Raw genomic sequence first — 26,567 nt, forward strand, 5'->3', positions numbered from 1 at the left:
ATGTACACAGAATTCAATGTCAATTATTTTTTATGGAGAGAGAGGGCCAAGCAGCAGCATGACTATAGCTAGATGTTAAGTCATTGATATTCATAACTGGTGATGTCTTGTTTGCCTGTGGAATTGAAACAAACACTGATTAAGATTAATCCAAGTCTCCTGATAATTATACTAATTGCGCACATGTTGCTAATAATAAACTGATTTTTTAGAGAGATGATAGAAATTAGCATGACAGAGGTACTGTGCACTAAATTTGATGCACGTGGAACTTAAACTGAATAGAATGTGGATATCAGGATGGAGATGAACGTGGTAATTATTTGAACAGTTGAATGCAGGACATTCATATAGAAATGTAATGTTACTTACACAAAATATTTCTGAGTGTACCTGCTACATAGGAAGGCCATGTTCTAAAGTTCTTAATAAACAGATTTGAGTTCAGGCCTTAAGTTGCAAATTCCTGCAGTGTGACATACATCTACTGCCGGATTCAGGCACCAGAACTGTAGATGATTTTATAGTTTATCTTTATAAGGCTTACCTGGCAATGAGTCGGATGCCACCCTTCTCCAAAGTGGTGAATTTCAGCCTGCAGCGTGAGCATATGTCATCTTTGGGTACACCAGGAGATGCCTTTCTATCGTTTATTTCAGAATTTACAGCAAACTTAGCAGAAGTGCAACAAAAACTACAGCAGGTTATAAGACCACTGAAATTTAGCTGATCTTCATTTGATGAAACATTTTGCTTTACCCACCCCACATGGTAGCAACATAAACATTAGAGCAGAGAAGTCATTTGAAAGTATAAAAGAGACAATAAAAGAGCTTTCCCTAGTTTGCTACTTTGTTGTGAGGAGAGGCTGGCTTTAAGACTTCAAGGAGAAAAAGTCTTAGCGAGTGCTTTATAGTTATTTTATTTTAAATTCACGTAGTGGTAAAGGCAACTGAATGCCTGCAACAGGCCTATGCTAGCAGTGATAATGCAGGAAGCTACCTTTCCCCTGCTTCCGTCTTAATTAAATAGCATCAGCCTGGAAGCAAGAGGTTGTCATTTTTTATTATTTTTTTTATTCTTTCTGTCTGTCTTTACGCAGTGTTTGATCTTTTCCTGTAATTATGAACAGAGGTACGGATTGTAATGGTGTATTTTATACGTAATTTTGCAATAGTCTGTGGTTGAAGGCCCCTTCACTGGATGTAATTCTTCTTTAACTGATGTTGAAATGTTAACATCATGGCTTGATTGCTGTCTTTTCCTTTGAGCTGTGCTTCTTGGTGGCTCTGTAGTAAGAAGTAAATGAGAATTGAGAAGACAGACTTCAGTTTCATTCTGCTTAAATTCTGTTCTTCACATCTCTCTCATAAACTTTGCTATGCAGAAATCTCACTCAACTTTTTCCTTTTTTTTTCCCCCACTCAAATAACTTGCCTTAAAAAAAAGTTCATTTTTCTTGGCATTGCTTTTCAGCTTTGAAGAAAATTTAAACATTCCTATCCAGTCCATTGATCCTTATCTAGCAAGACTGTTCTCTGTGGTGTCAAGGAATGAACTACACACTGAAAGCAATCAGCAACTGCTTCAGTCAATCTAATTATTCTACTCTGCCTCCAAGCAGATGACAGAAAGAAGAATTGGAAAAGGAGAATTTTCAGCCTAGATGCCAATGTGTATATTGGAATGGCAGAAAATTAAATGTCGTAAAGGTCCAGAGTAGCATTTTTAACTTCAAGACTTGAAAAAACTTCATCCTGAGACTTTTCATTCTTGGCTTAGTTCCTTTATGGATTTTATGGAGATACTTCCCAACAAAGTTCAGTTGTTCTACCATGTCTAAATAAAGGCAGCAATTGGGCGTGCGGCTTTTTATGGTGGAGTGAAAGAAAATAATTGTTATCAAAAAAACCCCAAACAACAAACACCAGCACCCCCTTCCCCCACCCCAAACAAGAGCCAAACGACAAAAACCCAAATGCCAAATAATTTAGGCTGAATCTTAAAAGATCAGGTAATTTAGGGAATGATTTAAGTCTCTTATGTTATTCACTGAAATAATGTGTTTAGCTTCATGTGAGTAGTCTGTGTTTTTTTTGTTGTTTTGTTTTGGTTTTTTTTTTGTTAAGCAGTGCATGATATTCAGCCTGGCTTAGCTGAGAATAGACCCCAAAACAGTCTCAGATATGTTTGGGCTGTCATGTGGTATGAGGTAAGAAAAGAACAGAATCCCACAACATCATCCGGCTGAAGCACCCACCTCTGTGTGGCTGGAGGGGGCTGGAGCTAGGAATATGTAAACAGCTGGAAAGGTTTAGTTGTACTTTACAAAGATGAGATCACCATATGCAGATTAATTTTATAACTACCGAAGTTGGATGTTTACAGTTAGGCACATAAATCTTTGTGGTTTTGGTTACAAGTTTTTGAGTAAATTGCTAGTTCACATTTGGTCATTCAGTAGATTTGCAGATAAATCAGGTTCATCAGACATGATGAATATGATTTTGTCTACTCAGCCTCAAAAGTAAAGTCAAATATTCATATTTTAATGTTGTCTAAAAAATGAGGTGATATGCTGTGCTAGGCCAGATTTTGTTCTATCAAATAGCAATCTGAACAATTTTTCTGTAATTCTTTTGGTTCTTTGAGTATACATAGAGTGCCAGCATGAAAATGAAATTAATTTTTTTTAAGACCCAATAAGGTAATAATAACTACGGGGTGGTGGTGTGTGTGTGTCAGAATTAATCACTGTATTGGTTACATGATAGCCTATACTTGGGAAATTGTTAACTTTGAAAATTAGCTAGTGCGTATGGAGAATAAAACAAGTCTAAACAATAATTTTTATTTAATAGCTCTGGGCAGCAGTACCTGGAACTCCAGGAATTTAACACAAAAGGTTCGTACTAAAAAAATGTTAGGACACGTCAATCTGTGACTATCCCAGTCTGATGTTCTGTAGATGCTGGTTATGTTTTCCTTTGAGTGAGACCTGATTGCCCTCACCTTTTGTAGCAGCTCACTATAGCAACAGTCATTGGGGTTTATCTGTTTAAAGGAGAGGGGTGGTGGCTGTGCCTTTTTACCTTAAAGTTAACTCTTTGTGACCTTCTCAGGTCCCATGTAGTTGATTCTGGCCTCAGCAAGTCACTGTTTCCTACTTCCTTGCACTTTTGGGATGTGCATCTTCTGCCCCTCCTTTCAGTTAGGATTTGGTTTCAAATCATCCTGTAAGGCTTTTAAATTGCAATGCGGATTCACTTTTACTCTGCCCTCTGGTCATGGTAAACATTATAATTTAGAATTATTTAGCACTTAATGTGGTGTCTGTCACTATTGCCATCGCACTTCTTTCCGATTGCTTCAGCAGTGCTTCATTTATTTACCTTCTCATCTCCCATAAATGTCTTCTGCCTCTCCAGATGATCTCTCCTGATCATACTAGGTACGTAATTATAATTACAATAATGTTAAGGCCCATGGAGTTTGAGACACAGTACAAACAGAGCAATGAATCTGTACTTCTTGCTTAAGGGACATAGGTTTGAGCCTTAAAAATCTGCACATTGAGGGAGAGGGTTGTTTCAGTGGTAATAGCTGGGAATTGCTGGACTGTTCAGCGTGATTCCTGATAGGCAATTTTTGGCAAGCTGCTTTCGAAATGTTTTGCTTCTATTCACAGGAGCTGTTGTACTTGTTAAATTCTTGATAAAATGACATTGCAAACAACAAAAAAATTCTGAACATGGATAAAAACGGCAACATAATCAAAACAGTTTGGAAAGAAAAAATAAGTGAAAGCCAAGATGCTGAAGTACAGCACTTTTGAATTGGGAGCTGCTGCACTTAATGGGTATAAATAATGCAATGCTTTTCCCATGGGGGTATTGTAGAGCTTAATCGGTTAATGGCTGAAAAGCACTCTGAGATCCTGTGTAGAGATGCGTTATCTGGGAGCAGAGTCCTGCTTAATGAAAGTCTAAATGCTGCAGAATAACACTGTTCTTCTGTATGTGTCAGTGTGTCCAATGGGTGTCAACGGTGAGCAAATTCACGGATCACATTGTTGGACATGTTTAATATTTAGCAAGGTGACTATGGATATGTTGTGGTAAATCAGCAGACATTGGTAATTTGCTTTATTTGCCAATCGGGTGACCTTTTTTAATGAAAGTTTTAGATTTCTTTTTAATACATGATGAAGCTTTGCATGGTTTTCAAACTTGCTTACACTAAAAATTAGCAATGCCCCTTTAAAAACTAAGCCTTCAAATTTATTATATAAAGAGTACTACATAAAATTATAGTATACCTGGCCCTAAAAGCATACTTATATTAAAATTATATAAAAAATTATGAATAAATATAAACCGTGGGAATAAATGGTACGAATATGGAGTCTGGTTGAATCTTTTATTAATCTTTTTCTTTTGCAGGTTCCTTTTATGGATAAATACTAGTTGGCAACTCCTGGAACTTACTCAGTTCTTGGGTCTTTTTAGGGCATATGGATTTTAAAATCTGATTTGACACTGTGGTTACAATTTTATCTTTTTCTTCATTATGATTTGTGAGGAAACCTCAAGGGTGTATCTGCCCCTTGCAGTTTTTTATTTTATTTTTCATTTTTATTTATTTTTTGGCATTTGCTTGTGAGGTTTCAATAATTAAAGGGCTCCCGTCATGACAGCACCTTTTAGCTCACATGCTACATGATAATCTTGTTTATTTGCAAAGAATATCACTAGAAATAATTTCTTGGAGGAATCAAGATTTGAAAACTTGCATTCTAGATCTTGGAGCAGCTCATAGTTCCTTTTCAAAGTTAGTAGCTGTTATTACTAATTCTGAGTCTGAATTTTTATCTTTCAATATTCTCATCTATTCATTTATTGTTTACTTCCAAAGCTTACAAGTGTGGACAAGCAAATCAAAGTGATTTTTTAATCATTTTTTTCTTCCCCTTTCTGTTTTAACTGCTTGGTTTGTACTGCCCTAGCTTGGTATCTTACTGCTAGCCTCTTTGTGTAGCTGCCAAGGTTCCCTGCATAATTTTCTTGACAAATGGCTTACTCATTAGTATTTCAGCCCCATTCCTACCAACCTCAGAGAAGTGGTATGCCTCAGGCAGGGAAATGTAGTTCCTTCCTTAGGAGTCTTCTAATCTTTTCCTTAAATGCTTTGTCAGAGCCGGTGACAGATAAATGAACATGGTGTAGTTCAAACCAGAGATCGCTTCTTTGTGCGTGCTTGATCCTGCATTTTCTAACTGGGAGGTGTTGGACTGCAGTGGAGTCTCCACTGCGAACATCTACGTTTTCTATTCTTTATCCATACTGAAGTCCGTGAGACTTACTGATTCCAAAGTGAAATCCGTAGAGAAATTTGTCTGTCTTCTTTTGATTGGCTGTTGAAAAATACGTAGTCTGGTAAAGGCTCTGTCTGTTCACAGATTTTTGTTGTTTCTATAATAGAGACAGACCAAGGTGTGATACTCCAGCTGAGTTAGAGTTTGAGTTGAGATGAAGTTCACATCGCAGCAAGGTCTGAGATGTGGATCTCTGGTGATATTTTGGCTCAGAATGATAGCAAATATGTGAAACTGATCTCTTTAAGAGCTTGGTGTGAAGGAAATTGATGTGAAACAAAAATTACAGCACCACTACTATTTAGGGTTGAAACTTGATAAGAAAAGCTAGTTTGATTTAAATGTCGGTAACATACGTATTAAAACCATGAAATAACTCACTGGTTTAAAATTTTAATTATATTTATTACTTCATATTAATATTCAGATTATTATTCTAAACTACAAGCATGATGTCTATGGTATTACTAAGAAGGTCAGCTGGAGATCTATGGTCAGTCACAGGTTTCTCCAGTTCTCTTTAAGAATCGAAGGAGATGGTGGGAATTAAAGTACTACCAGGAGACAGCAGATAAAGCTGAAGACTTCTCCTAGTTTGTGGGTGAACTGAGTAATTCATGTTAGCCACCTCCTCTGGCATGGCCCATCTATGTCATTTGGTTTTCTTAGTATTGGGTGGGCTGGGTTTGTTTCTCAAGTTTTAATTTTTCACTGTGCTATGTGAGGTGTCTGAAACTTGGGTATTTGGGCATGTTGAATATTTTCATAGAATTGTTTGTGTTGGAAGGGACCTTAAAGATCATCCAATTCTAAACCCCCTGCCATGGGCAGGGACACCTTCCACTGGACCAGGTTGCTCAAAGCCCCATCCAGGCTGGCCTTGAGCACTTCCAGGGATGGGGCATCCACAGCTTCTCCGGGCAACCTGTTCCAGTGCCTCACCACAGCAAAGAATTTCTTTCTGATATCAAATCGAAATCTACCCTCTTTCAGTTTAAAATCATTAGCTCTCATCCTACTGTTCCATGTCCTTGTAAGAAGTCCCTCTCCAGCTTTCCTGTTAGCCCCCTTTTAGGTACTGTAAGGCTGTTACAAGGTCTCCCCAGATCCTACTCCATGAGGCAGCACGTGATGGAACCTGGTGTATATGGTGCTGTGTTTCTTTCTGCCTTTTCCCTGGATGAGGCAGGCAATCATTATTTGATCAGTGGATGATGCCTTCTGAGTTGTAGGATGTCATCTTTGCCTACCACAGGCATCTCCAGGGGGCTGGGCTGCTGTGGTCATTGCCAGGGAGGTGCAGCCCTTCTCCAGAAGGGAGATTGCAGCTTCCCAGTTGGCTCCACCAGCAGGATCCAGCTCTTCTGGTGGCTGCGGTTGAGCTACTCTGCCTGAAATTGTAAAAATAAATGGAATAAATTTTGCATTATGCTTTTCTGCAGTGTATTGCAGAGCATGTCATCATCCCACGGAGACTACTGACATGTGGTGACACACTTAGCGGTGGCTGTCCTCAGGTGAGCAGCAGTGCTGAAGTTCAGGAGGTTCTGCTGTTCCAGGAGTGCAGCATCTACCACGTTTATCTCCCCACGATGTGGAGTCGTCGTTTTATGGTGTAGTGTTTTGGATTACTGTCAGGGAAATTATTAATACTTGAAATGAATTACTTATGCTTCTTCTGTGTCCTTTGCACTGTTACCCAGTCTGCACGTTGTCTCATTCTTGGCATTTCATGACTGGCTGCAAAAAAATTAACACTCCCTCTCCCTGTTAAGGCAGGGTGAGGTCTCTATGGTTTTATTATGTCCAAATGGTGTGGTTAATCAAACTAAGAAAGTATATCACTTCACATTAATCCTGCTAATATCTTAATTTCTAAACAAATTAATTTTCACTCAGATAAAACTCCATAGGAGTAAAATTCTTGATGGCATATACCTCAGTAGAAAAACACAGACAGTAGAGTTGCAGGTATTGGTGGAGAAAGGAAGGCAGAAGAGGTAGTGGTAATCTTGACTGCAGTGAGGGCTTTACAGGTATTTAAAAGTCTCTGTCCTTTCCATCTGACATATTCATATTTTTATATATGTCATATTTACAATATGTCTTCTAACGAAGAAAGCTAGTTGACAACATTTTCAAGGTATTGGAAAAATAATACGCCCTCAGCTGACAAAAATAGTGTTTTTTTCAGATTGTATCCTTTGAAAAATGGATGTGTTTAAAAGCAGGAGGCACATTTGAGCATATTCAAGAATGATTTCTGCATTGCCTCTTTCTTGCCAGTAATTTGTAATGTAATGCATTCAAAATACGTTTGTGTAATCAGGATTTTCCCTTAAAATATGTTATTGACTATTAGCTGTTCCGTCTCATTGTGGAGGGAGAGAAGAGCACGGGTATGGCAGTAGGGGGTCAGGTCACAGCTGCTTAATTTTCGGTAGTTTTGTGTGCCTTGGTCATCACACAGTATGGAAAGTTTCCACTAAAGGGCTTAATTGACATTTCTTCAGTAAAAAACAAGCTGTGTTTTAGTTTGTGAAAAAGAAAATCGGGGAATAACTAAGGTATAAATGAAAGACAATAAGATACTGTTTCTGAGCAGGGGTTATTTTCCCTAATTTAATCTACTTTTTAATTATTATTATTATTTTACACTGCTAGTTTCTTTCCTCTGTATTTGTTTATTTTGTTTTTATTAATCTGTCTTTTTCTGTTGAACCAAAAATAGTATGATTGGACTGCTCACTTTAAACTTCTGAAATTCGCATGTTGTAGAGTTTGATGTCTTTCTATCTTCTAGGAGCAGAAGCCTGAATGCGTTTGCCCTTGGTCTTTGATTTCTAATGTCAATTACGCTATATAGTTTTTTCTTTAAAAAAAAAATTATATACTCTCTGAATAATTCAGTAATTTGATGTACCTGATTAAGTTGCTGATCACAAATTCCAGTGTGTGAACCGCTTAAACCAAATTTGCTACAGGATATCTTGAAACTTGATTATGTCAATCTTTGAAATAGTCTTATACCACCTAGGCAGCACAGCTACAGAGCTTGCAAGTATTTTGGCTATCAAAACACATTTTACCTGTCTTGAATCATATATATCTTGAGAAGTAGTAGCCTTTTAATAAGTGCAAAACTTAAGGATAAACCTGAACAATCTTGGAAGTGACGCTGTGTATCGGGGAGACTAGTGCCTGTAGCAGCCTTTGAGGGACCGCGTGGGGAGCTCAGGCTTGTTGCAGTGCGATGTGAATATGACAGTTGTCATCATGTGCAGTATCTAATCTGAATGGCAAGTGTACTTAAGTGATGTTTCAAAACATTTTAAAACTGGTGCTTGCCAGAGGTCCCTGCAAAAGTGCGTTCCCCTCTCCGAAGACTTGCTGTCCACTGTGACCTTCTTAGCCCATTCTGCAGCCCTAAAGAATGGTGCGCATGGTTGAAGGTGTGCCTCCAAGTATGGACCATGTTTTTCTGTGCTTGTTTTAGGTGCTTATGTATGTAAGACAGGGCATGAAATACCGGCCTTTGTTCAGACAATAGGCAGCTTCTGGATCAGTGAAAAAGGCATGGTTGTTAATACCTTTTATTCCATATTTAAGAAGGTCTCACGTGTAACACTGAGAGAAAACACGGTCATGCCTTATCCCAGAAAAGGTTTTTTAATTTTCTCTCTCAGTATTGCAAGCCTCAAAGTGTTGCTGAAGGTGGCATCATGATTAACGTATCACTATTAGAGAGCAGACAGCAAGCTGGCTTATGACACATTTTTGCTTCAGTTAAGAGAAATAACAAAAAAAGAACTTGTTCTGTATGTTTCTCAGAGCTTGCTGATGGATTATTAAGTAGATGAACTCCAAGTACATGAAAAAATTAAGAGCCAAATACTTGACAGCTATGTTACGTTGCCTGGTGCTTTGTGATGCATGCAATATTTTGTTCCATTGCGTGTTTATCCATCATCAGGGACATCTCAAAATGTTCTGCTCTTGGAAGGTCAGGTTCTAAAATGGATCCATTCTGTTATCTGTAAGGCTATTTCAGAGGTATGTGTGTATAACATAAATTCAGCATGTTTAATAAGAACATAGGTCTGTTCTGGGCTTAATAAGAGCGTAGGTCTGTTCTGGTGTGCAACAATATATCTGCATTTTAAAATGAGCTTGGAAAAAACCTGAGCTCGTGATTAGTATTGCATGTAAAGTAATTTCTGTTATATCCTAGGCAATAGAGACGGTCATGGCAATACAATGATATTTGCTGCTGTATGCCTACATAGTTTTCAAAACTAAAATTCAATGCTTAGCTAAATTGCTAAGCAGACTGGTAAATGTCCAATTTTAGCAGCCTAGCATATGTTTATAATTTTTGTTTTAACATATGCTATGTTGGTTGAACTCCCCTCCCCACACATACGGTAGATAAAAGCTGTCACATCACAAAATGGTGGCAGCCCAACTTTTGTAACATTTTCCATGGCACTTCAGAGTCTTGCATTAATTAGCTATTCTTGGCTAGTAGACAGACTCTCATCTTTGTAGAATTTTGGTTTCAAACCCATCATGTACTTTGGTTTATGTATGCAGTAGCCCATCTGTGTTTCTGCAGCCATAAACATTAAAAAGCACGGAGCATACAGAAAAGCGGTCAGTGAAAGTGAGGATGCCCGTGGTTCTCAGACAGGAATACCGAGCAAATGGCCCTGAAAGAATGCCCATTTGGTTCACTGAGGGCTGTAGTTTGTTCAAACAAGAGCGTTTCTCTCGCTTCCATTTTTCTAGGAGAGATGGGTGAATAAAACAACGCTGGTGCAACTAACGCTGCTAAACTAACCCTCTTTTCTCCTCCTTTTTCAAGGCAGGTGTAAAGAGGAATTTCACTGAGTCTACAATTCTTTGCTAAACCTCAGTGGAGTAGAGGGGAATTGTGACAAACACCACTGCAGCTGTGACAATGCTGTCTTAATCCTGGCTGCACTGTGACATGGAAACCTGGATTTAGACATGAAAGGACGTGCCTTAACAGTACAGCAGTATGACCCCTTACCGCATCAAACTGCCTTCTGCATGTGCTCCAAACCCATGGTATTTGTTGGTATTCCGCCTGCTGTTTCCGTGTTGTTAAGCTCCTGACTGTGGTGTGCTGCTGCATGTGTAATGTCTGCTGTGCTGCTGCATGGGGGATGGTTTGTTTCTGCAGGGGATAAAGCAGCCTTGCCCATGGACTGAGACTGCTGTAGAAATGACGTGGGGTCTGTGGTAGAGGACTGATGTTGGCCAGTGCGTTCACATCTGCCTCATCTATCCACAGCACGGACAGGGTTGTGCCGATGCCTTCATCCCTGGGTGGCGTGGGTGCCACCTCCTGCCCTCTGTGGTCTACCTTGAAGCTGCTCAAAAGCTCATACCCACGTTGCAGGCACAGTTGCAAGTGTATTGCCAAAACATAATGTACAACACTGCTCTCAAAGATCCGAGTTCCTGCAGCTGCATTAGACATCTCAGTATGGAGACTGCGGTGCAGGGACAGGCCTGTGGAGCTTCAGAGGAGCTGCTGAGGTACCCAGGAATGTGGCAGCATCAAGGTAATGAGCGTGATAGGAGATGGTGGGCCTGGTGCTTGCAGTGCTTTGAGAAGCCCCGCTGGGAGCTGCTGGCAGGGCAGCTGCTTCCAAAACCCTGCCTGGGCTCCCAGCTGTGAGTCAGGGCCACTGTCGAGCCCCGGGCGTCTGACCCACTGGTAGTGCTGGTGGAGCACTTTGCCATCTTTGGTTTGTAGATGCCAGTAGTGGTGGTTGTTCGATGTTTATTTCCCATTTATGTATTTGTATTCAGTTACAGGACCTACAGCTGCTGCTTGGCTTGCTGCAGTGGTTAGCTGGCTGGCAGTCTTCGCTGTGGGATTCAGGTTTTGTCGTTGTGCACAGAAATCAGTTTTGTTTTACTGCCAAATAATGAGCATGGTGGAAATGAAGGAAGAAAATGATAAATTTAACCTGTGATTTTTCAGACTCTTAGATAGATGTCTACTAGAAATAACTGTCTATTCATTACAAGTGAATATAAGTAATTAGTATGACCCTAACATCAGTTATTTATTGCTAGGAGAAAGATAAAGAGATCTCTCTCCACCCTGGTAAACATTTCTTTGATCTGAAGGTTTCCTATATGGTGTAAAGAGCAAACATGGCTTTTTCCTCCCTTCTCTATGGCTTCTCTCCCCAAATGTCATTTATCACCAGTTGAACTGAACTAAGTCCAATAGCATTTTTCTGTAATGATCCTGGAAGCAGCGTACATGAGTCTGTAGTAGGAGAGGGGAGCAGAAGTGGATTGGTGAAGTACTTCAAAGTTTCTGGCACTCTTGTGCGATGCCATGTCAGTGGCTCCTTTACTGCTTGTTTGCAGTACTTGGACATTGGATAATAATAACTAACTTTTTTTCCTTACTGCTCATAGTAGATTTTGCTTTAGAAGAGCAGTGCAGATAGTAATGCAATTTAACTATTTAAGGCGCAAACATAATGTTAGGATGAAAAGTGATACAAGTTCATCTGTAGGTTTTTCTCCTGTACAAGTTTATAAAGAGCATATATCATGTGCTCAGAAAAATCAGCATTTCTGAACTACCAGAAACTGATAGCAGTGGTGTTCATTACAAATACAGAAAACATACAAAAGTCCCTCCCCCTCGCACACCCCCCTTATGGTTCATATTCAAATTTCTTTGTCCATAAAATTATAATAATGAGAAGAACTGTTAATGTGAAAGTTAAACTTCTGATGTGGTTGTCTGATTCTTAGAGGAATGGTATTTAGGAAAGCAGCAAACATCACGAGACTCACAACATAATCACGAGAGTTTTTCATACATTACAGTTATGTATAAGTTTTAAATAATTTTTTTTAGAAAAATAAATGTATGGGCAGATGGTGATATTTACTTAAGGGAAGCTGAATTCATTATCTGACTAGAACTGGGTATTTCAAGCAGCTGTTTGAAAACGAGGACTCACTTTTCATGAAGACGAACGTATGTTTGGGGAAAATGGAGCCCCTTCTCAAAATGTAAGGCTATTCCTCGTTTAGTCTGTGTCAGGGGGGTTCTGGTGTGTGTGTGAATTCATTTATGAAAGAACCTTATCAATACTGGCCAAGAACTGATTTGGTGAAATGCTTTTGCAATCTCTCTCTCTCTCTCTCTCTCTCAAAAAGGGCTTATTAAGTTTCAAAACTTAATAAAAGTTATAGCTGCTCTTTTTTCTTAAAGTATTCAGCCAAAAAAAGGATTAAACCAAATATTTAGTAATTTTACGCTGCCTTGCCAAATTTAATTTCTGACTGCGCAATTTGCCTTTATTTTGATTTATTGAGATAAAATTACTTCAGGAAATATGCCTGGATGTTCTCTATAGGTCCAAGCCAGAAGAAAGGAAGCCAAGTATGAACATACCCGTTACCTTTTGCAGATATGTTTCTTGGCGACTGTGTATGCTGGAATCTGTCTATTCTCTTCGCATATATGTATTTTTGGAGCTTAAGAGTATGAAAAATTATCATAGCTTGTTTTTTTCTTTTTTGAAATCTTTTTTTCTTATGTTCCTGTGGAAAGTTAGTGTATGATTCTACGATTATAGTATATGGCTATCTCAAGTTGGATGGGCCCCATAAGGGTCATCAATCGCAGGAGTACCTAAAGCTAAACCATGTGACTAAAAGCATTGTCCAGATGCTCCCTGAACTCTTGTTCATGGCTTGGTGCCATGACCCCTTCCCTGGGGAGCCTGTTCCAGTGACTAGCCACCTTCTCAGCGAAGAACCTTTCCCTAATGTCCAATGTGAACTTCCCCTGACACAGCTTCGTGCCATCATAACGTCCGTGGCTTGCCCCACTGTCGGTCTGTGGCTGCTAGGGCAGGCTAATCCCCGGCATAAAGGTGCAAAGCTATCCCTTGAAGACTGTGGTCTGTTGCTGATGTCCTTTCTTCCCCCATTTGTCAAGAAAACTTTCACAAGAAATGCTTTTGCCCAGGAAACCTGCGGCCCTGGATTTCTTGGTTCATAGAGGAACACAAACCAGTTTGTTGTTTGGAGCAGATGCCTTTCCCCAGTCAACTTCTAATGCCTCTGCTTTCCCATCCCATAATAAGCAAGTTGTAACCTGTGCCATTATTTGTGAAGGCCAGCTATTTTTGAATGATTTTGCATCTTGGAATGGGCTTATGCATTTGCTGTGACTGAAGGGCTCGTGATCCTCAAAACTCATTTGTTTTTGGAATCATCTCTGAACACTACGGAGTAAAGCAGCCGTGTACAGGTGAACCACAAAGCCTCTTTGTAAACAGGGTGGATGTGTAAAGGTGGCCCTTCGATAGGAAACAAGATGTTCAGTTCAGATGTCTTGCAGAATCTCATCATTTCATTCCCCTTCCCAGTCTTTGGCAAGCCTCCCTGCCCCGGAACAGCAGTGTAAGCCATGAAAATAGCCTTTCTGGGAACATATGGAAAAGGGGTTTTGTTGTGCTCACCCCAAAATGCTAACATTGGTTCTGACTATATAGAGCCTTTACTGTGAATCTTGTGCAATACTCATATGTGAACTTAATACGCTGTTTATGTATAAATATATGCCTCGTGGTCTGGCCATCTGTTTTTTCACAGTGGTTCAGTGGTTTGAAAAGTTAAACTGGTTTTGTTTGGCATTAAGTAGGAATTAGCAATGATTGCATAGTGTGTGCCGGCTGCATCTGGCTGGTGTGGAACGTCTTCCATAGCTTCTGCTAATGGGGGGAGGTGATACGGCACTAAGTGAATGCTTGCGGGGTTTAGTATAAGCAAGTCCCTGACTGCTGAAGGGCGTTGTAAAATTTCTGGGTTTCTCATAACTAGTATTTGGTTATTGCCTCGTATTTTAACCAGATGAAAAATACTGTTTCAAAGAAGGCCTGATGTTTATTAATCTGTAAAGAGTAGCAGTATCTGGAATGGGGTTAAGGCTAGGTCTGCAGTCATTGATACTGCTGCAGTGATGCAGAAGACTGATAATTGAATACGATGTCTTAGTTGAAATTTGATCACAAGGGTATTTTTCCCTTTTCTGAAGTCAAAATAGTGGTTTATAATGGGATCATTTTTATATTAATCAATCAGACAGTTGGATTTCACTTATACATGAGATACTAGCAATTCCTGCAGCAAAACTGCAGTTTGTAACCCAATTTTTTTTTTCTTTTCTTTTTTTCTTCCCTAGATTATAAAAGAGTTTGCAATGGCAATGCTCTGGAAATTCATGAGAGTAGCTAAGTATTCCAAAACAGCATTATCACCAAAAGTGAAGCTGAGAGGAATTCCCACCCGTTCAAGGCATTCTTCATCCAAGTCTGTACCTTCAAATTTTTCTGCCAGCACACCCTGCTCAGCTACTGTGGAACTGCTGGGTAAAGCTTATCCTCAGGATGACTACAGCAATGTCACAGAGAAGATTCTTTCCAAGGTGGGCAAGAACTTGCACAACAAAAGGCATCACCCCTTGTGGCTAATCAAGGAGCAGGTGAAGGACCACTTTTACAAACAATACACAGGACGCCGTGGGACTCCGCTTTTTTCTGTCTATGACAGTCTTTCTCCAGTGGTTACAGTACAGCAGAATTTTGATAGTTTGCTTATCCCACAAAACCATGCCAGCAGAAGGAAAGAGGATAACTATTACTTGAATCGTGCTCACATGTTAAGAGCACATACATCAGCTCATCAGTGGGACTTGATACACTCTGGCCTAGATGCCTTTCTGGCAGTGGGAGATGTCTACCGCCGTGATACAATTGATAACACCCACTACCCCGTCTTCCATCAGCTGGAGGGAGTTCGGCTCTTCTCCTGTCATGAGGTAGGAATTCTCTGGTTGGGTTGAAAGAGATTTTGGTTAAGTTGCATGATCTTGTATTTGCTGTAAGCAAAGTGCACGCACATAAACATGTTTCAGCAACGCGTGTTATGTTGTATATTGATGATGATCAAGTGATTGGTCATGTAGTAATGCTTCTAATTTGGAAAGGGTATAGGTGGAAAACTTTGAATTTGAAAACAAGTATAAACTTCCCCAGAAAAACATGGAAAAAATGGAAAAACTATGTTCTTGGAAGCTAGCAATATAAAACTTTATCTGAAAAGAAACAGCTTGTTCAGGTACTGATCTGCATGATTCAGTTCCAGTTCTATCACAAGTCTCTTCCAGTGAGGTCACTTTACCAAAAACTTCGTCATGTTAATACTTGAAGGACTCGTGGATGTGAGTTGTTGCAGCTACATCCAGAGTGCTGTTTTTATTATGTCGTCTTTTTTCTTTCAATAGCTCCAAGCTGCTGTAAATGAACGTCTTTTTAAATGAATTGTTCTGTTCTTCATCTCATCCTAAAGCTGCATCAAAGAATTCATCTGTTGGAGCTGATAGTTACGTGTGTGTGATACATACACAGTAAACTCTGTAACAGAGTCCAGAGGCACCAGCTAAAGAGCTCTAGGTAGATGTCCAAGACTCTTGAGTTTATGTATTTTGTTGGCACAGCTTGCATATTCTGCAAATGCTTGGGTGTCATTAAGTATTCTGCTGTATCATTGATCAGCAGTAAATACAAGCCAGTTTGTTTTCCAAATAGTAATTGATTTGTATAATTTGTGTATGCTTGTAGCAATACTGCCATATTCATATTTCTATAACTAAAACTAGCTTATTTAATAATACTGAGATGTAGACATTCTTAATGTGGTTGCCAAAGGGTGACAGGAGCTTGGCAGGGAAGCCTGATGGGTTTGGATGCCAGAGGGAAAACGAGGGTAATCGTAGAGCACTGTTTCTCTTGCTGGTGGAAGGGGTTTGCGCTGCCTGCACGGGTGTTTCCCACCCCATGTGGCCACTGCTTCTTCCACTTTGAAAACATACCTGCTGCCACAGATGTCCTGCGAGCCGGTGGTGTCCAGCACAGCTTCCAGCACTGCTGTGGTAAACAAGAAACGGAAACCTTGCAGGTTTATCTGGTCTTGTTTGTTTGCTGTTCTTTTCCCATGGGCCAGTTTATGAATACAGTCAGGGTATATGCAAGAGAAAAATGTACAATGCTACATTAAGAAAATGCCATTTCTTATTGGTTTACCTCCAGGAACATTGGGGTTTTTTTACTTGTTCAGGCATTCAGATGGAAAGGATCTCTTGCAGGGTGGAATTTCTGCAAACTTATGTGTGATTGATTTAATGATTGAAATTACTGTTAATGATATGCCTCTTAAGAAATTTTTGTCCTAATGACAGGCTATTTCTTTCTTCTCTACAAATTTAATAATAGAAATAATAGTAATAATAGGATTTTAATAGCTGAGAATAGAGTTACAGAAATGTTCGCTGACATCATCTGTCTAGAAATACATGATGTGTAAGAACCTGATTCATTGCGTTGTAGATTGCTTGTTTCTTTTTCTCATCTTTCTTTTTCCCCAGTAAAATGGTTGCAGTGTTACTGGAGAATGTTAATAGCTGATGAGTTTGAGGTTGGCTATGTGCTGGAAAGTATGTCTGTCTAACGAATGTAAGTCCAGTTGACTTTCTGTGCTCATGAAGAAAGAGTAGTGGTGTGGCATACAATATGTAAAGTCTTGTTAATTGAGCAACGTGCATAAATTCTAAACCTGTTTAATCTGCAGTTGCAGATTAAATACTGATAGTTTTGCAATATGTAAAACTTCTTACAATCATCATCACAAGAACCTTGTGGAAAAAATTGAATGTGCAATTCTGAAATTTCACTGGAGACTGTTTCTGTGTTTTATATTCTGGTTGCCTGTTCAGAATAACTCAAATTTAAATAATTCCAGAAGGAACTGTCTGAGCGGAACAAAGACTAAATGGAGGTAATACTACATGAGAGAAATATTTTTGTATTAATTTATTTATACTCATGTTTAAGTTGTAACCCAGTGAGCAGAAATGTGTGAATGTCAGGGCCTGTTATCTTTCTCCCAGACTTTTCATTCATAATCAGACTGTAATCTCTGGCGAGAAGGGTAAGAATCTTTGTAACTAAGGGGGAAAACCGTTAGCTTTTAGCTACAAGCCCTGGGCACCTTTCATCTTATGGCCAATACAATAATTTTACGTGCTGTAGTCAATTTTACTGCTCTGCTTTTGTTCATTTGATTTATATATTTATCATCTACTGTCTTCTCAGTGAAAGTGATGACGGAACGGGGGAGGTGAGAACAAAACCCCAAACCTTGAGCAATTTTATAGGAACTTGATTTTAAAGGAATTTGACATCTCATCTCAGTTTGGAAGGAGGGGAAAAAGGTCAGTTCATCCTTAACTGAAATTTTAGGCAGGATAAGAAAAATGGAGAAAATATCTCTCCTTCAAAAATACCAAATTCTGTAGTCAGGGCTAGGTTAAAGCCTGCTCTGGGACTGAAACCTTTAGTATAATTCTTCATACCAAAGTTAAAATCAATACATTGGAAGTAAGAGCTGGAAAAGGAGATCATATTTTGTTTGGTAATTTTACAGCATTTTACTCGTGAGATACATGTGAGCTATTTGCTTCTTTGGCTATACTGTTTTTCATGATGGTTGGTTAATTAGTTTTTGTGAGAGAAAAGTAGTCTGTGATTTGAAGATGAGCAGGTAACTGATACATACAGCTTTGTATGAGCGCAGATATTAAAGACATTCCCATATTCCAAACTAACTCATTGCTAAGTTAGAAAGATTCATGCTGAAATTTTCCATACGCTTTTAAAAAGTCTCCCTGGACTGCTGTCAAAGAACATCTGGAAATCTATGGTTTCAGTATATTTAAAAATATTTTAAGTAATTATTATCTGAATGTAATATATAAAAGAGTTAGAGTGTAACTAATAGCAATAGTTAAAACCAATGCCAAAATAGCTTCCCAGATTGGCTTCAAAATTCTGGACATAAAATAAACTGTTCTTCTTAAATAGTACCCCCAAATAGTATTTCTTCTGTATTCTCTTTCACCAGCGTGCTAGCATGCCTGTTTTTTTTAATCCTTTGGGTTGGTAGTATTGATACTGCTGTAATCAGGTTTGAACTGGCGAACTTCCCTGGGTGGATTATAAAAGAAATTATTTCGGTGCTATCCATGTGGTCGTTGGTTCAGTTCTTTACTTACCACAATTTATGGAAGAGAGGGGGGAAAACATCTCCGATAAATTACACTTTGTGCATTTTAGCCAGGAGAGGGAGCCAATATATACCCAATGGCAATGGCAGAACATTTTTCAGTTGACAACAAATGTTTACACATTGGAAGGAGGCTTCATAAAGTAATTTATAGCCAGTCATGAATTATACATAAATTTTCAGGGGAACAGATGTGAAAACATAGAAATTGCACCTCTAATTTACTAACCTTGTTCCAATGGAGGCCAATATCAGATTGTTCGCATGAAGAAATGATGCTCTCATCAGGCTCATTTGTGCTAACATCTGAAAATTATAAATAGGGAGACTGGGAGGAAGTAGTAGGGATACATCTTTATTTTCCATTGAAATGTTTTTGGTGTAAATGGCAACTTTTTTGTTAGGATACAATGGAAAACTACAAGTGTTCCAATTAAAAATGACTGTTCCTCCAAAGCAGTATATATAATTGCAAAAAAAGTTTCGATATTGTACATTCACAGTGTTTATATCCTGAAATGTAAAGACTCTTGTCCTAGGTAACAGAAGTGTAGTTTTTCTCTTATTCATATAATTACATAAACCTTTCCTCATCTTTTCATACTTGTGTACCTTGGCCATATTCCTTGTGTATTGTTAAAAAAAAAAAAAAAAAAAAAAAGGTTGCTTTTATCCTTTTCTTTAGGGATGGTGTGAACACCTGACTGACCTAAACCTTCTGTTCTGACTGACCTAAACCTAAAACTTCTGTTCTGACATTGTGTCAAAGGAAATCTCCTTCCTTTCTTCAGTCTCTTTGTTAATCCTCACATGTAAAGGAATTTAAAGAAATGGATAGTGTTCCTGAGATCTACCTATTGTATAGAGTGATTTGGAGCATTTACAGTAGAGAGAGAGTATTTGTATACGTAACTGGGAGTCATAATAGCAATGTTTAGCTGGGCATCGAGGAACAACTATTTAAAAGTGCATTAAGTGGCGCAGGAGAGGTACTGACTGCTCTTAGCCCTTTGCAACTTGAGGATAGGGAGAGGCTCACTTGGCTGTGAGCAGCGCATCAGTCCCACGGAGCCTGATGGATGGTCCCCCTTCACTCCGGGAGCAGGAGGAGCGTAGAGGAGCAGGGGTGCCTGGAACAGATCCACCACATGAAGAAAAAGAGCAGCAGTGTTGCTTTGCTAGAATATTCTGAAGTGTATTTCTTCCTGAAGCTGCAGTTCGGCTGAGTGGTAGGAATAAAGGGCCTGACTAGTTCAGGTGGAACTGACTTCACTCTTGTGGATGTCTGCCCGAGTTGTGACTGTTGTATTATTCAGTATTTTCCAAGTTGTGTATAAATCATGCCATCATAAATAGAGCTTCACTGGTCCGAGGACCCACATTGTATTCTCTGTTATTTTTAGTTGAAAATTTGACAGCAAAGGACGTCAGAAGGTCTGTGAGATTTTCACAGTGGTCCATGGTCTAGAAAGTTTGGAAGCTGCTACTGCAAATACTGTATGAAATATTTTTTAAAATTTTGTCTTGATTTACCTCATCCAGCTAAAAACAATGCTTTTCAGAATAAAGTGGTTAAATCTATTCAATGCAATATTTAAATTGTGCAGGAAAAAAGGCAAAATGTTTACAGATAGATTTGGGAAGTCTGAGGTGCTTGAAAATAAAGGAATTTCTATTACCACAGGAACAGAATTCTGAGTCTTACCATATATGTCTCATCATAACTGATATCTGTGTAGCAGTGTTGCTTTTTCTTTTCTGTTCAAAAACATCTGTATAGTTTTTCCTTAAACATGGCGATGATTTCAGTTTTTTTTCAGAAACACTTTTGATGGGGTTAAAAAAAAAAAGGCAAACAGAAATAACCTTTCTTCATTATAATTGGAGGACTGAAAACAGAATGATCCAGTAATTAAGGTGACCTGCTTGAAGTGATTTTTGCCATTTTCTCCCAAAACAAATGCTTATCAATATGCAATAAAGAACGTACTGTCATGAGGACAATGGGCTGTGTATCTCTTTGGCACCTGAAGCTGTCTGGATGGGAGCGCACCTCACGGGTTTCATCATACTGGAGGCTGACTGGGACCAGCACTAGGTTTTCTTTTTGATGAGCCATATTCAAGTGGCATCATCTTCATCATTCCTGATCCATTGGTTGAGCGTTACAGCACATTTGAAATGCTGTGGACATGGTTTGGTATTTGTAAGTGGATTTAACGTGAAGCTGTTTGTGCATTTATAGGGATATTTGTCAGGGCCAGTGAGTTAAAATGTATTTGGGGTGGTGAGGTTGAGTGTTGGCACACGGAGATCCTGATAAAGAACTAATCTTAAGAGCTGGTTTGTCTGTGATATAAGTACATGAGCATTATGTATTCATTATCTTAATTGCTCTGATGTATGCATGACTGGCAGGAGGAATACACAACTGCATTGTGGAAGGACAGGGTGTAGTTACAGCTCTTTCTCCTCTGAAGGCTACGCTGAATCCTGTAAAAAGACACTTCATCTTGTACTGAATCCTAAACGTATGGATAATGAAACGATATGAGGTTTAAAAACGTCTGTCAAGAATGTTGGGGTCTTTATTGAAATCACACGTGTGACTTCTGCCCTCTGGGCCAGGCTGAGCAATACCATGAAGTGCCTTTAAAGGATTGTAGCTCCATTTGTATTTTAATTCCAATTAAAAACCTGTGTATTCTGGCCATTACAGGTTACCAAATTTGACTTTATTCTTACATGCTAAATTGTGAGTAAATTTTATGCCGCATGGTGAAGTCACTTCAATTCTTTTCTTCCTTCTCTGTTGTAATGCAGCATCAGTCAGATACGCTGATAAATCCTGGTAATTATTTTTTTAACCACTGCATGATGACACAATATTAAATGTTTTACCACCTTCAGTTAAAGAAAAAACGTCTTGTCCTTACCCTAGACAGACACATCGGTGCTCGATTTATGACTATAGGAGATTTCTTTTCTGGTAGTAGTAGTGACTGATCATATTCGATACAGTAAAATAGTGCGTTTTATTCTAGACTACACTGAGGAAATAAATGTACGTGAAGTTGTGGCGTCTTGGATGTGTCAGTGTTTTATGCAAGACTGTTAGATTTCCCCCCCCCCCCCCCCCATTTGCTCAGGTATGTGCTTGAGAAGAATTGACATCAAAAAGGAGTGACTGTAGGTGATTCTTCATTTTATTCAGGCTTTGAGTTTCCTGGCTTTATGTATATGGAAATGTTGAAGTGTTTCTAATCCACATCATGTACTTAACACAGTTCAATCATTGTAATAGTGAAACTGGTCTATCAGTTTAAAGCTGCTCATGTTGACATAGCAATGTCAGTGAATGAAAGAAAGGAATAAATACTCATACAACTGTAAGACATCTTTTTTTTTTTTTTTTCCCTCAATATAACCCTGTCCACAGCTGTGCTGGAGTTGACAGGAGCTGATGGAGCCTCTGTGGAGAACATCAGAGTGCCTCTGGGTGCCTGGCTGTAAGGGGGGATATTCCCTCGCTGCTGTCTGTGTCCAGGCACTCCCCTGGGGCTGCGCTCTCCCAGCCTGTGCCAGCGTGCCCAGCCCTACCCTGCGTGCCAGCGCATCTCTTGGTGCTGCCAGGATGCTGATAATTGATCACCTCAGTTTCTTCCCTTCACCTGGGTGACTTCTCATGGGGATCCACCTCCCAGCCTGGCTCAGTGCAGCACCACACGGGCACGGGCACGTGTCCTGGCACGGGGGCGGAGGTGGTGCGTACGGCTGGTGTGGCAGGATGGAGAGGCAGGCAGGTTAGAGGGCTGGGCGATGACTAAATGTCTTTACTCTTAACAGTTCTTGCATTATTTTCTTCCCACGTCTGATGTAATCTACTGAAATAGAATTTTGCCAGGCAGTAATTGCAATATCAACATTTCAGGAATAACACAGCGGTAGGGAAAAGTCCTTCTGTGTACTTGATGCAGATGCTGTATTTTAAAGGCAGTGTCCAGACGATCTGTTGCTTGCAGCGGTCTGAGGACCCAGTTTTAATCTGGGGGGTGAGAGGAGGAATGAAGGGGAAAAGGAAGAGGAGAGTTTAATCTCCTAAAATACTGCTGGTGGGGAAAATAACAAATACATCTTGAAGTCTAAATGCAGTGTGTTCTAGCCCAAAGGCGGAACATTGCTGTGGTCTGAAGGGTGTTTCTGGCTTACTGAGGGAGTCTCTTCAGTCAGGAGAAAGAAAAAATAGCTACTCATAGCGGGGGGTTCAGGGCAGGAGCCCAATGTAGCCACTCCAGGCGCCTGTCTGAGGGAGCCTGTGTCTGTCCATTGACCACCCAGTGAGCGTAGGACAGTTAGTTGCCTTGGGCTAACGCTGGCCTCTGTGCATGCCCTTAGGCTTTCAAACCACATGCTGTGGATGACTGATCTGCCCTGCTGACAATAAAGTAGTTGTAGGGTGGGTATCATCTGCTTCTTCCAGTCAGTGCGGAAATACTACCAGTAGGAAGAAGGGCATTTAATCTTCCAGGTGAGCACTTAAATAAAGAATCTGTTGTTTAAAAGTGTAATGCCCACTTTTGTCAAGCTGCTGCCTTTTGATTAGTAAAAGCATTTTCGTTAGACTGGTGGATAATGGTTTTATTCGATATTTCTCTTGTTTCCTTTTTTATTTTGTATTTTTCTACATTACACTAAGGAGATTAACTTGAGAGATATTTCCTCCATCTGTTAGGTAGGTCTCCTAACTAGCAATACAGAGGTAAATGGTACACGTGATTTTTTTAAAATTATTTTGATTTTTTAATTCCCTCAATCCATTTTGCTGCTAGTTTGAGTGCTATCTAAACTCAGAGTCCTTCTGCACGCATCGTGTCTGTATGGAACGAGCTATAAACTACTCTTAATTAATTGTGCCCAGCATTTGTAAGCTACCAGAGGTTCACTTGAACATTTTTTAGAGCATTTAGTGCACTGAAGGCACCAAACTGCAATTAAAACGATGTCTGTTGGCATCTCTGAGTTGTTAAGGTTACACACTGTGGCTTCTCCCGAGTAAGTGCTAGTTATGCTGGGAAGTTTAATATGAAGAAAATCTCAATGTGTGTGTTTTCCATCTGTGTGTGCTTGGTTGACTCTGGGAAGGTGGAGGAGGAGGGTTAGGAAAGGGCACTAGAAACACTTCCACAATTAGCTCTTCTCCCTACCCTCCAGACTTAACGGAGTTGGGTTTCCTACAGCTGTAAGGATTTTCAACAAAAATTCTCTTTCAAGTGTAGAACTGCCTGCTTGTCTCCCCAAGACACAGAGCCTCCAATAACGTGGCTTAGTGAGAGTGTTTTATTGGTCTCTCTGAGAGGATGTAGATTTGCTGGTAGGTATCATTAAACTGCCAGGGTGTTTTTGTTTTGGGTTTTTTTTGTGATGTGTTCTAGGGTTTTTCTTTAACGTTCATTTGATTGCGGCTTTTAAAAAGTGATGGGGTTTTTTTGGTATTTCTTTTACAGCTTCAACTTTTTTTATTAATTGATGTGCTAAATGCCATTATGTATTGTAGTTTTGCGGACGTAATTTACATATACTGTGCAGTGTACTTTGTTCTGCGTTATAACTTTCAAAGTAATAGAATCAGAAAAAAAGAAATCATTTTTTATGAATTATTATTTTCCTGTGGATAATCATATTATTTGAAGATACGGTACAGAAATAAACCAAATCTCATTGTTTGACTGTTTCTGTTCTTGTGATGATTTGTCTCTGTTTAGTGAACGGAATTTGTGTAGACTCAGTCTTTGCGTTTGTTTTTCATGGTGCAGACTTGCAGGTAAGATTCCCACTTAAATCAATAAAACTTCATTCTCTTTTCATTTAGAAAGTCATTGATGCAAAACACTGGTGGTTTTGTGGTTTTGTTCTAGTTGTTCTCCAGCATTAAAGATGGTGAAGGCTTACAGTTGTTCGAGCAAGGTCATCGCACTGCACACAAGCAAGAATGTCACACCATGGAGGCAGTGACGCTGGTGGAGTTCAACCTGAAGCAAGTGCTCACAAAGCTCATGACTCACATCTTTGGTGATGGTAGGTTCTTGTACATTTTTTTTCTGGACTGCTGATGGCTGTAGACATCCAGACTTTTGAGAAACATTTCGCTGCCTAATAAAAACAGGAGGCTTAAGGGTGATGTCGGCAGCCAGTATACTGAAACAGCCGTGTGGGTGGTCTTTCTACAGTAATTTTAGGATTAGTAAATTTAGTAATTTCATATTCTTTTATTTTATGTTTTTGTGTTAAGTTTGGTCAGAGTACCATTCCAGTGTCTTTTAATGTCAGAGTAACTGGCTGTTGGTTTACCTTTCAGCTGTGACCTGTATTTATGTGTTACTGTTCTTTAATGCTGTTATTTCCACACCTTATAAAATTATAGAGCACAGCCCAGGAGGCCACACACACTTCTCTCTTGGTTTTCCTAAATCATAGAATCATTTAGGTTGGAAAAGACCTTTAAGATTATCGAGTCCAGCCATAAGCCTAACCCTGCCAAGTCCACCAGTTAACTGTGTCCCTAAGTGCCACATCTGCATGTGTTTTAAAGACCTCCAGGGATGGTGACTCAACCACTTCCCTGGGCAGCCTATTCCAGTGCTTGACCACCCTTTGGGTGAAAAAAATTTTCCCGATACACAATCTAAACCTCCTGTGGTGCAACTTAGGCTGTTTCTTCTCATCCTATCACTGGCTGCTTGGGAAAAGAGAATGACACGCGCTTTGCTACAGCTTTCCTTTCAGGTAGTTGTAGAGAGTGAGAAGGTCACCCCTCAGCCTCCTTTTCTGGTGCATACAACACTATGTTAAATCGAATGTGTTGGTGTGCAGCATGTCAGGGTAACGTGGTGGGCATGAAGACAGGCAGGGACATGTGCCAGACCTAACTACGGGCAGTTGACCCGCAGAAGCCATGTGTTAGAGCAAATGCCACCTCCTTGTCCGTGTGGGTCCTGCGAGGAGAGGCATCTCCAGCTCCAGTGCAAAGCTGTGCAGGACCCAGTCTGCTTGTCCTCGTGGGCCTCCCGTGTCCCCAGAGGGACAGCACGTGGCCGCAGCATCACATCTGGGGATGCATTAGAGCTGGGATGCTGCTGGGGTGGAGGGTGCAGGGCCGTGATCACGGCTTGTACCGGCAGCATGGAGACTGACGGGGGGAGGGAGGGGGTACGTGCATGTGCTGCTTTGCTGCATGTGGGCACAGAGTGCCTTGAGCAGTTCTCTTGCACAGATAAATTAAACCTTGCAGCTGAGGGGAGACGGTGTTTGCTAGGTTTGCACCAAGCTGAAAAATAATTGGTTTTCGGTAGTTAGAGTGGAATGAGGGAGGGTAATGAATGTCTGTGTATATGAATGAAATATCCTCTCCTCGGAAATACCTGCTTTCAGTTTCAGGAGCTGAATTTATAAATGGCCTGAGTCAAAATTGCTACATTAATGCTATTTCCTGGCAAGAAGGCTGCTCTTCTGAACTGATTCATTTTTCTGTTGAGGAAATACTGGATAGTATTAGAATGCATAGGGTATCCTGGCTACTTTCAAAGCTCTTTTAAGATGCCCGCTGCATTTTGAGCAGTACTTCCAAGAGTGGATTGATAATGGTAGCAAGTCCTATATGTGACTCCTTGAATATTTTTTCTGAAATTCTGAAGTTGAATTTACAGCGAGCAAAACTTTTTTACCAGTTTTTGTTCTGTTCCATCTGGACAGAAGTTTTTTAAGTTCCTGAGTTCAGATATTCTTGTGGTTGTGTTTTACTTAACAGTGGCCTTTTGAAACATAAAAAATTAAGGATCAAAGTGAGTAATAGTAAGAATGATATTTTTGGATCAACTTCAGATGCTGAGGATGTTGTTTAAAGTGAGCAGTTTCTAGGAGTTATTAGTGATATCTGAGACTGCAGTGACATCCTTCTCTGGCTGTTGACAGATACTGCACTTTAAGCTTCAGTGTGTTGGCT

At 39.8% G+C, this 26,567-nt stretch overlaps 1 protein-coding gene across 7 annotated transcripts in view; it reads left to right on the plus strand.

The window, feature by feature from the left end:
• The window catches only part of FARS2 (phenylalanyl-tRNA synthetase 2, mitochondrial), a 249,520-nt gene that overhangs the window by 41,383 nt on the left and 181,570 nt on the right, over window positions 1-26,567 (plus strand). For 5 of the 7 annotated variants that reach the window (XM_080379973.1, XM_080379969.1, XM_080379975.1 and 2 more), the window contains 2 exons: window positions 14,631-15,266; window positions 24,484-24,643. In XM_080379973.1, the coding sequence (XP_080236099.1) occupies window positions 14,649-15,266; window positions 24,484-24,643 (778 nt within the window). In that variant the 5' untranslated portion in view covers window positions 14,631-14,648. Of the gene's footprint in view, window positions 1-10,238; window positions 10,966-14,630; window positions 15,267-24,483; window positions 24,644-26,567 lie in introns of those variants that run through there. The other 2 variants (XM_080379971.1, XM_080379970.1) reach the window with 2 other exon arrangements.

Source organism: Falco punctatus (assembly GCF_963210335.1).
Source record: "Falco punctatus genome assembly, chromosome: 3".
Classification (NCBI taxonomy): Eukaryota; Metazoa; Chordata; class Aves; order Falconiformes; family Falconidae; genus Falco; species Falco punctatus.